Here is an 11,117-nt window from a genome sequence, read left to right as displayed (position 1 = left end):
ATCGTTGCACCCCTTATATATATATATATATATATATATATATATATATATATATATATATATATATATATATATATATATATATATATATATATATACACACACACATACACACACACATACACACACACACACACACACACACACACACACACACACAGGGGTGCACATAAGTGGTCTGCAGGTGCGCATTCGCTGTCAAAATAAAAGACGCGAAGAATTTCGCATTCATATAAAAGGCACTGTTTTTGTCTGCCAGAGTGGGATTTTCACTGCATATTCTGCACCACATCTCTGTGCATTCATCATTTGTTTGAAGCCAGCTCACCTCCTGCAACCACTTTTCCGAGAATACGTGCTTCTTTTGCGGTTCGGACTCCTTCTGACATTTCTTTGGAGGTGGAGGAACACCAGAATACTTGCTTAAAGGAGCTTGCTTCTTCGACATCTTTAAGAGTTCTAAACAAATGTCTGTCCTCCTCCAGAAAATCTTATGTACGCGTTTGCGTTCATAAGATTTTCTGGACGCACCTGCGCACCACTTATGTGCACCTCTGTATAAGACTTGGACTATGTCACACATAGTATCACTACTTGTATTTCTTACCATAAGTCTAAGTATTTCTAACTAACTGCCCTTCCGTTGCAATATAAAACCCTTTCAAGTTACACATTTTCACCCTCTAACCAGTGCTATTACCCTTGTGTATTAGGATTCACACAACTTCAACTTCTATTTCACTTGAAAAAACAAAAACAAACCAAGTTAATATCACTGTAGCATGTGAACCTGTAATTGGAGTTAATTTGACTTACAGCAGCAACAAAAGTACTTGTTTAGGGTAAGGAAGAACTCATATTTAATGTTAAAATACAACCTTTCAACCCTTTACTTACATTACAAAGCTTAATGTTACCAGTGTGATAAGGTAGAAGAGGCCTCTATAATCAGGGTAAGGTAATATGCACCTTGTGCAGTCCTAGTGAGTAGAAAGAGGCACTTACAATTCGAATTTATAGAACTGATTACAGTTAACAATTGTGATTTAATAAGCTGATAACATTTGAAATAGGTGGTTTGGTGTCTGAAATCACACAAAGCCAGATAAATGCATTGTATTGTCTCATTCTTTTTCTCTGTACACATTAAACAGCATTAAGTTATCATGTTTTTCCAAACTTGGAAATAGAAATAATATGCAATTAGACTTTTCTAGTTGTCTGCAAGGAGAAATGGTACCTGTTTTGGTATTGTGATGCTGATGTATAATAAATAAGAATCAATGAAATGGACTGAACTTTCTGTACGGTGCTGCATGTCTCATTGTGCAGTATGATCTCCAGAGTAAACCGCAAACAGTGATTTCCACTACATTGTCACAATCAGTTTCTAGTTTAAGTTGCATTTTTGATTTTTGCAGTTCTATCAAAACGATCTGACTACATTTTTTTGCCTTCATTTTAAATGTCACAAATTTTAAGCCGAGTGTTCAAATGATTCCTTAAAAATGTATTTATTTATTTTTTTCCATTGACCCATTTCATTATATCAACTCTATTATGGAGTCCATTAAGATATTCACAGAGTTACACAGTGTCTTATTTACTCATCCGGCTTCATCACTGCTTACTTAACAGCAGGCAGTCACCAATGTGTCTGTTCTGTCCATCACAGCCGACTCGTCTCCTAATCCCTGCGAGGGATCAAAGAGACAGGCTGCTTCTCATATGATACACATTATACACCATGACTGGCAGACCGAAAAGGGTCAGGTTATCTGCCAAGTTCATTTATCATTCTTGTAGAACTAAGCAAAGCATTGTAGGAGAAGCTGCTGAAAATAATGGATTGATGCTACCAACCGTTGAGTTACGGGGTCAGACAAACAGAGAGGGGATGGAAAGATGTTGAAGGCTAAACATTAAATCCATTAATGAAATGTAATGATATCATTATCAGAATAAACACAATTAGTTGTCAGAACTCCTTAAATGTAAATAGGCTGTGGTTGTCTGTATAAAGCACTGTTTCACATGCATCGCCATCCTCAGCTGAAAGAATTCAGCCATTCAGACAGACCCAAGCCTGATCCAAACAGCAGTGTGTACCCCTGAGTCACATTTTACTCCATGACTCATGATATTCAGAGTGTGTTTGTCCCCAGTAATCTCTGTGATTATTTTGGCCCCTCTGCTCTTAATCTGGGCAGAACGAGAAGGATTAGCCTGAATTGGAGTGCCTGTGTCTGTTATCATCTTTACCCCTAAACTGAACCGTCTGGATAGTCTGGGGGTGTGCTACTAAAAACTTGTGAAAATATCCCTGACACTTGTAACCTTTGCCTTGCTACAGAATCCTCAGTCAGCAGGAACAGATCCTAAAATAATTTGATTCTGCACAAACTCATTCATTTTATAAGGTAAGCACGTATGTTTTGCTCAGGCTTGTACAAGGCTTCCGATCAGCCGACTAAAGCCTTCCCTTCTAGGAGTAGCTCCAAAATGGAAAATGAATCTTTTCCCCTTGCCTCCCTCTTTTCCTCACTCCATCTCTGTCCTTGCTCTTTCATTCCCTGTAGACCACCTGCCAGATCAAAGATCCTAATCCTTAGCAAAAAGCCTGGGAGATTAGGTTCATGATCTTGACCTGGTTTTATAAGGAGCATTTTTTTGGCACACCCCATTTCAACAGGGTACACGATTAGGGAATGATGGTACTTAGACCATTGTTTGGTTGGAATCTCCCAGTGGACTTGTAAAGGGGTCACAGCAGCAGAATGTGGATCTATTTTTTATGTGAACTGCAGAAAGGGAAGTCCTGTGAGGGACAGGGAGGGAGCAGTTGACTCAGAAAGATGACAAGACTAGACATAGTGACCTCTGAACTACAGGGGTTTCGGCTTCTGTCTTTGGGCAGATTTAGTAGGCTACTGGGACATTTAAACACCCTTCAGGGTCATAAGGACCCTGCATTGGGGCTTGTTGTATCTGGTTTCTGTCTTATTGTTAGAAGTAAATTTACAGTTGCAATGATACTGGATCATCCAGATAGGAGAGGAAAGAATGATAAAGAGAAAAGGAAGAGAGACAAAGAGTGCTGTGAAACTTAGGGGCCACTTGTACAAAGTCTATGAAGTGCATTCAACTCCCTTCTCGAGTAAACAGCCCATCTTATGCGATTCTCAGATCATGAGACCTTGACTGATGGAGTATACACCGTAAACCCCCGCTGGCCTGCCGTAAGCACATTACCATATGGGCTGCATTTGTCTGCTGCTAAGTCTTAATAAGATCAGGAGTGCAAAACCTGTGCCAAATCCCCCTCTCACCAAGGGATGCATGCTTGGCACACAGCAAATTCACACATATACACAGGCACACCTTGAATGGAGTTCCATCAGTCTTGGCAGCTAAGTCATTCTGTGATTGAGTCCAGGGCAGAACAGATATCTGCTTGTCTTGTTTGCTGACATCCATTATACACAGACATTTTCATTTGCTGCAGAAAACTCGAAAGAAATATACATCTAGTTTTTCCTGTGGTGTTTACTGTTTCTATTAGGCACTGTTTGTGTTCCATTGCCAAAGTGTTTCATTATATTGTCACACTTAGTGAACTGTTTTTATTAGACGTGTTTGATCAGCATGGTTCTCCAGTCTCTGTATGTATGTGTGTGTCTGCGTGCGCACTTCTGTAAACAGCTAAACTCAATTTTCTCTGTTGGTGGTTGTGTTGGAATGCCTGGCATGGGTTTAGAGAGCCTGGGAAGTCTGACATGGCATCTTGATGTTCACTTAATGTCAAGAGTCTGGTTGTGTTTTCTAATAAGTGGTGACTGGTTTGATCATTTTGGTGACACATTAAAGCGCCACTTCCTTTTTATCAGCTGTTGATTTTATTCATGTGGTATATAAATAGTTGATTCAGCATAGCTTGTAAGCATGTGACTTATGATGTGATGAAGTAGCGTTAAAAATCCCACTTTATTCAGTTAAATGATTCAGTACTTGGATAAATAACTTCCAAAGCTTAAAGGACGAGTTTTATGGGCTAGTATGAATTTTTGACCGTTTGCTGAGAGAGATCACTGACAAAATCTGCATGTTTTTGATGATATAAACTTGAAGCTGCAGGCAGCAGCCAGTTGGTGAAATTTACCATTTAGAATGGGTAAATATCTAGCTTGATGTTTTTCAAAGATAAATAAATGTTACACTTTTTAAAATATTTTAAATACACACATTAAAATAGACAGATATGTGTATTGTGTGATATATGTTGAGGTATATGCTGAGCAACAAAAACTTTTGCCTAATGTGCTGCTGGTCCTTCACGTCCTGCCAAACAGCTTGGATACATTTGAGTCGAGGACTCTGCAAGATTTCCGAAGGTCCATCCAGCCAACTATTTTATTAACTACTTTCCCACCCATGGTCACGGGGACTTGAGCTTATTGCAGCTGACAGTGGATGAGAGGCAGGTTTCACTGTGAGAAACCCACTGGTCTATTCCAGGGCTAAAGCAGAGAGACAGGCAACTATTCACACCTACGGCCAATTTAAAACCACATAGGGCTGTTAACAGTATCTTTATATTGTGCTATCTATTATACCAGTATACCATGTAAGGCACCCTAAATTATTCAGCTAGACCCTAATAAGACATTAATAAGAGATCCTTGAAATACTATCAGTTGCAAGTCGAAGTCACAATGTACCAGACCTGTTCCAGGACAACACCCTTTCCCTGGTTCATGGTTTGTGCCAAATACTTCCAGGAATATTCTGATGGACATCTGACGATCAGAATTTGGCCTTTGTTAAAGTAGCTAAGGTGTTTACACCTGACCATTTATCTCCCATCCAACTCCTCGACTACAAGAAATGACCATTCATTTATTGTATAGTCTTTTACTTTTAAATGTACAGACTTTTTTATGTACTCCATTTGCATGTTAATCATTATTGCTTCTGCAAGATGGCTTTTACAGCTTTCTCACAGGTGTACAGGGATTTCATTGAAAAAGTTATATGAATAGAACGAGAACTAGAAGTGTTGAAAAGAAAAAAGTTGGGTGGATCTTTTCCACTGACCAGCTGTCTCTCCCGTGAACTGCTCTGGCACGTTAGTGCTGTTGATATATTGCCAAAGGTCCTGTAGCACTTAAACAAATCTACCTTCCCTGTAATTCCTCTCCCTTTTCTCTGTCTTATCTCGTCTTCTACCCAGGCCACAGAACAATGGCAAGTTTTGCTCAGGCCCCAGCCGTCTCAACCAGCTGTGTAATATTCGTCCATGCCCTCCCAATGCTGTGGATTTCCGTGCCCAACAGTGCGCTGAGTACAACAGCAAGCCCTTCAGGGGCTGGTATTATAAGTGGAAACCCTACACCAAAGTGGATGGTAGGTGGTCAGTTACTTACAATCCCCACAAGTAAATGACACAAAATACAAAATACACAGTAGATCTTGTGGATTATGAGTAAATACAGTGATTTACTGTATTCTTGGCACATTATATTCATTGGCTAAAGGCCACAGAGCTTTTAAATATACAGAGAATTGCAGATTGTTCAGGGCAGGTTTGCTTGTCTTAATTCTCTAGATCTTTTATATTCTGCACCCGCTCTGCTTCCCCAAAACTCTTTTAAAAAGAGTTTCTGTAATGCCAACCTCTATTTACTGCTGCAATGATTAGGGCCAATAAGCTGAAGGAAACTATCACTGTGTGTAATGTGCATGGAAGACATGTAGCCACCTGCACCCTCTGACACACCGAGAATAGATTTAAAAAGGAAGCCTGCGGGCCAGCTTTGTTACACAGAGCAAGGGAAAGAGAGTGCAGTGAAGGAGAGCCGTGTGTTTGGCTGTCGTCCCAGGCCTGTTTAAGCTGGAGATGAATGGGGGGTGATCTAGAGAGGAACAGATTCTGAACTGCCTTCTGGGACCTTGGGCCAAGTCACCTTCATCGTCATTTATTTTAATCAAAGACGGCTGTAGAGACTTGTCTGTGATAACTGATCTGAACTACAAAATAAACCTGTAGCCCCATATGAATACCCCTGGGTGCATTCGTAGTTGCTGTCTTTTGTGTTTCAGTCTTAGTGCATACCTGCAGAGTCAGTAGCCTCTGCAGCTGTAAACTGACCAGACAATAAAACTTGAAGAACAGTTTGTGCATTTTACAGGTGATGCCATCATTCTTAATGATACCTCTCTTCCTCTCCTCTGTGCAGATGAAGACATCTGCAAGCTGTACTGCATTGCAGAAGACTATGACTTCTTCTTTGCTATGTCCAGCAAAGTTAAAGATGGCACTTCCTGCTCTGACCACAAAGAAGATGTCTGCATTGATGGAGTGTGTGAGGTATATCAGCTCTGTGGATTCACTGTACTCCAAAAGTGAATGTTTTCTGTTGTCTAGTGGTTGTATGAGAGGCACAGTTAGTGTCAGAATCAAAAGACAGTGCAGTTGTCTGTAGATAATCAGTATGTGCAGTTGCATCAAATGCATTGAGTAAATGGAAAAAGGGTAAAAAAATCTTTTGGAGTAATTTCTTTGGCTTACTTAGCACTGGGAAGACACTTTTGCACTATTTTAATGTATTCTCTGTTTTCCTTTATTTATGAGCTCTTTATGAAAGCGTTTTAAAATTGTTGTCACCTCAGAGTAACGCTGCTTCTCTAGTCAAGGTGATATTCATCTTGTAGTCTTTCTTCTTGAGTTATCACCCTTTGATGCATAGATTTGTTGATAGTTGGAGAGTTTATTTTATTGACACATGCACTTCAAGAAACAAGCTTATCATGCTCATTTTGCTCCATTCACACTGATGGCAAACATGCATTTGTGTGTGTGTTTAGGCTGTAGGTTGTGACCAAGTTCTTAGCTCTAAGGCCTCTCTGGATGCCTGTGGAGTTTGTAAGGGAGACAACTCCACTTGCAAGTTCTTCAAAGGCCGGTACACTCTGCAACACCGGGCTAACGGTAAGATTGTGTTTGTCCTTGTTAATAGTGTGTCTGAACATGTTAGGTGGCGTACACTGAGTATTTTTACAATACAAAAGAAGACTTAACCAAAGAAACAAGGATAAAAAATTAAATCCACAGACAGACACATGCACATAATTCCACTGGATAATGAACTGACTCACCTCAGAAGAGGTTAAGCCATGGTAAAATCTGGATGATGTTAGCAGGATGAAACATGACAGGATTATAGAACAGCAATAATAGCTAATAATGATTTAGTGTTGGCTGTTGTTCCTTCTCTTTTTGAAACCAGAGTACTACTCCATGGTGACAGTTCCAGCTGGGGCTAGAAGTATTCACATTCAGGAAATGGAAGTCTCCACTAGCTACCTGGCTGTCCGCTCCCTGAAAAAGAAGTACTACTTGACTGGGGAGTGGACTGTGGACTGGCCAGGGAAGTTCCACTTTGGTGGAACCGTATTCGACTACCAGCGCTCTTTCAACAAGCCGGAGAGCCTGTATGCTGCTGGACCGACTAATGAGACGCTGGTGTTTGAAGTAAGCCGCTGCTGCTGGGTGACATCCGTCTATGGCAATTGACAGTGACAGGGGTCTTTGGCGGATCTGCTGCACCTCCTTTTTAATGCTTGGACATGATGAGGGTTAGATGAAAGAAGTTTGGTGCTATGGAGAAAAAGACTGGTTGAAGCTTCCTGCAAATCTTCTGTGAATAATTAATTGTTTTGGGTGTCTGATTATGCCAGAAATGGGTGGGTGCTTTGTAAAGAATGGACACATTTTTATCTAAGTCACAGTGAAAACGATTAAAGGGCACACATTGAACACATCTACTGTGCTCGCTAGCAGCCTACAGGGACTATTTTAGTACTAACTGATCTCTGTAATCCACTTGTATCATACACAAGAATTCAGACAGGGCACCCTATTGCCAAACTCCAGTCCAAACAAAGCCACATGTTCATATCTATTGACATATATTCACAGCTGTTAATGCAGACCCTGTGCTTTGTTGTAGCGTTGCAATTTAAGTCAAATTGAGCAAGTAAAATCCCAACATGAACGGCCCTTTAGTGGGTAGGAAGAAAAGCATAAAATCAGATGGTTACTTGGAGTGAGATATTCTGCACAGTAAAGCAGAAGATTTATTATGTGGTGGTCCATATTTCTGCTTCATGTTTGTATTCAGTGGTGTGTTAGAAACCAGAGCTTCAAGGGGAGTACGAGTCTTTACCTGTCCTAAAGTAGCAAAATGTGATGCTGGACAGAGGTATCCTCCTGAAAGCAAAACTAATATTCAACAAGTGGCCAAGTCATTCTGAGGTTTTAAGTGAATGCTGGTGGGAGGTGTAGGATGTTTTCTCACATAACTTTGTCCGCAAAAGCATTTATTTTGTTTTGACCTTTGAACTCCAGCCGTGAAAACAGAAGTGAAAACCAGGTGAAAGCCAGACAGTTTTTTTTTTGCCATGGGGGTGGGGGTGATATTCATGTAAAATCTAGTCTCCCCTCAATGCCCTGGGCTACTGCAATACTGTGGTTAAAACAGGAATGATTGGGCTGTAAATCCAACAGGAATACCAGTGTGATATTTTCAAAGTACTTGGATTGGATGGTTACTTGTTTGGCCATCAGGAAACATCCGTGTTTATATAGCTTTTTTAGAAAGAGGCTTTGGTCTGTGGGCAGTTTAGTGGAGTCTGTGTTGTAGTTGGCATTTGAAAAGCACATTGTTGTCCTTTTGCAAGATGAACCCTTGCAGAAGTGCAGAGACATGCACACATAACGTGCATCTTAGTTTCAGTCGTGGTTGGCGACATAGCTTAAAGAATAGCAGTGCTGGATTATTTGACTGATCGGCACTTTGTGTAAGGGAGAAACATTTCAGCGGCTGTTGGGAGGTTTGTCATCAAACTTGGTACAGATAATGCTCAGAAAATACATTCCACAAACTTTAAATCAATTCCCTATTCTTTTTTTTTTTTAATCAACAGGATAACAATATTTTCATATAAATTACTCACCATTTTCTAAATAGATAAGCAAATAATTTTGTACAAACATTTGTGGTTCCTAGTACTTAGACTTCACCAAGTCTAAGTACAAAAATAGGAGAAAACCCCACCTCAGCTCCACTTTATGTTTAGAGCATCCCCTGAGTGATGCCAGAGAATGGAAAACATTTTAGGTTTGTGTGCTGGGGAGGTATTTTTCCATGACCTGAGTGGCTGATAGATAAATGTTTAAAATACTGACCACTGCAAACTCTTGAAAAATCCATGTGCTTATATTTGACAATATAAGCACAAGAGCTACTGATCACAGAGACCCGAACAGATTTTCTGACAAAATCAACAAAAAAGTATGGTTTTATGAGAGCGTGAGATTAGTGACAGTGACATTATATATGACATCAGGGTTGTCAGTCAGTAACAAAGTATACAAAACTAGCTGCAAACATACCCAGTAAGCTATAAACACACACAATGTCAGTAAGAATAACTGAACGATGATTGTACACGCTGGTCTGAGTGGGCTGGAATGTGAGCCATAGTTTTTTGACTATGATGACATTGCTATTGGCAGGTTAATTGCTTTGAATTGTGAGCGCAGCACAAACAGTAAAATGAATCTGTCACATATCATATCCATCACACTTTACATACTGATTTCTGTCTATAGCAATATGTACAAAGTTTTCTAATGCAGCGAAGGATCGTTACAGATGTTTTGGAAACAGTAATTTTAAGTTTTGCATGTGGATCAAGAGATTTAATAAAATGTTACGTCTAAACAGTTGTCTTTGGCTCACTATAGTGTCATATTAACCAAAAGAAATAATAGCAATAACTACACAAATGTGCCCTATCTTGAAAAAATGATAATTTAAAGAAAGTTCCTTTTTTTTAGGCTGATGGTACTCCTCTTACGTGTCTGTGTGTTCTGATCATACATCTGTCCAGCAGTGGACTCGGCGATGGCTTGCAGCTGATCTGCAGATGACATGACCATAATCTCTATAAGTATGTCCTGTAATTACAAAAAGGAGAAAGAGGTTGATAGAGGGAGAAGGATAGAAAGAGAGAGGATGCAGAGTGAGATTAAAAGATTAAGAATTCTGCAATTGAACTCTGGATGTGAGAAGTTAAGGTCAGGGCACGAGGACTTTAAGTGCAAATGAAAAGAGCCAAATGATAGAAGGAGAGCGCAGATCTCTTCATCTGTTTCACACATTCTATTTAACTGGTGCTGTCACAGAAAATCTGAGAGAGCACATGGGGGAGGATATACACACGGATCACTTGCAGACTCTCACTCAGCTTGAAGCGCTCAAAGAAAAACAAATGGTAAGGAGTGTGAAGTAAACTGTGACAAGGTGTCCACATCTGCACAGCTGCTTAGCTGGTAGGAAGGATGAGGGAAGGGGGCATAGAAATAGCTCACAGGAGGTGGTAGAAGGAACAGACACAACATATGGCTGCTTCCGGAGCTCTAAGTGAATACCAAGTAGGATTATTCCCCCTGGAATTGGCATTCTTGTGGTATGGGAAGCAGGGTCATGCCAGTCCAACACAAAACGCTGTGAGATTGATATCTGAGTCCACCACATTGCAATTCATCATCATCCCAGCTGACTTGACGAGTGCTGTGATTGTTGGGTTGTGAAACCAATACACTCTGTGGTCTGCTGTTGCACTCTAGGAAGCTAGACACACATTAGTTTCACAACTTAAATATGTTTGTAGCCACTGAAAGTCATTCAAAGACGATAATAAACATTTTCCTTTCCTAAAGCCCAAAAAAAGAGGATAACTCAAGTCAATAAAGACCATCTTGAGCTATGATTTTTATTACTTAATAATTAAATTCCATATTTGTTTCGCTATGTTTTTCCTTTTCATTTTAAAGCATTTTTGAAAATGAAACCCTTAATTCTGCTAACCATCTGCCACAGTAACATGTCCTTGTCTGATGTATGTTTATTAGCACCAGGAAATGCAAAGAATTCCTTTGTGTCCCTGGTTCCCAAACTTATGTCTAATAATCTGATCACTGAAACAAATAGGAACAAAACTTCCCCAGGTGAGTTATCGGTGCAAAATATGAACAATATCATTAGGAAATA

At 40.0% G+C, this 11,117-nt stretch overlaps 1 protein-coding gene across 3 annotated transcripts in view; it reads left to right on the top strand.

Annotated features, from left to right (window-relative positions):
- The window catches only part of adamts18 (ADAM metallopeptidase with thrombospondin type 1 motif, 18), a 55,673-nt gene that overhangs the window by 27,591 nt on the left and 16,965 nt on the right, over positions 1 to 11,117 (top strand). For all 3 annotated transcript variants that reach the window (XM_004539801.5, XM_004539800.5, XM_004539803.5), the window contains 4 exons: positions 5,231 to 5,403; positions 6,237 to 6,367; positions 6,865 to 6,988; positions 7,287 to 7,531. In XM_004539801.5, coding sequence (XP_004539858.2) covers positions 5,231 to 5,403; positions 6,237 to 6,367; positions 6,865 to 6,988; positions 7,287 to 7,531 — 673 coding nt within the window. The remainder of the gene's footprint in view (positions 1 to 5,230; positions 5,404 to 6,236; positions 6,368 to 6,864; positions 6,989 to 7,286; positions 7,532 to 11,117) is intronic.

The sequence above is a fragment of the Maylandia zebra genome, linkage group LG1, assembly GCF_041146795.1.
Source record: "Maylandia zebra isolate NMK-2024a linkage group LG1, Mzebra_GT3a, whole genome shotgun sequence".
NCBI lineage: Eukaryota > Metazoa > Chordata > Actinopteri > Cichliformes > Cichlidae > Maylandia > Maylandia zebra.
Note: the sequence above shows the minus strand (reverse complement) of the source record. Positions and strands in the feature narration are given on the sequence as shown.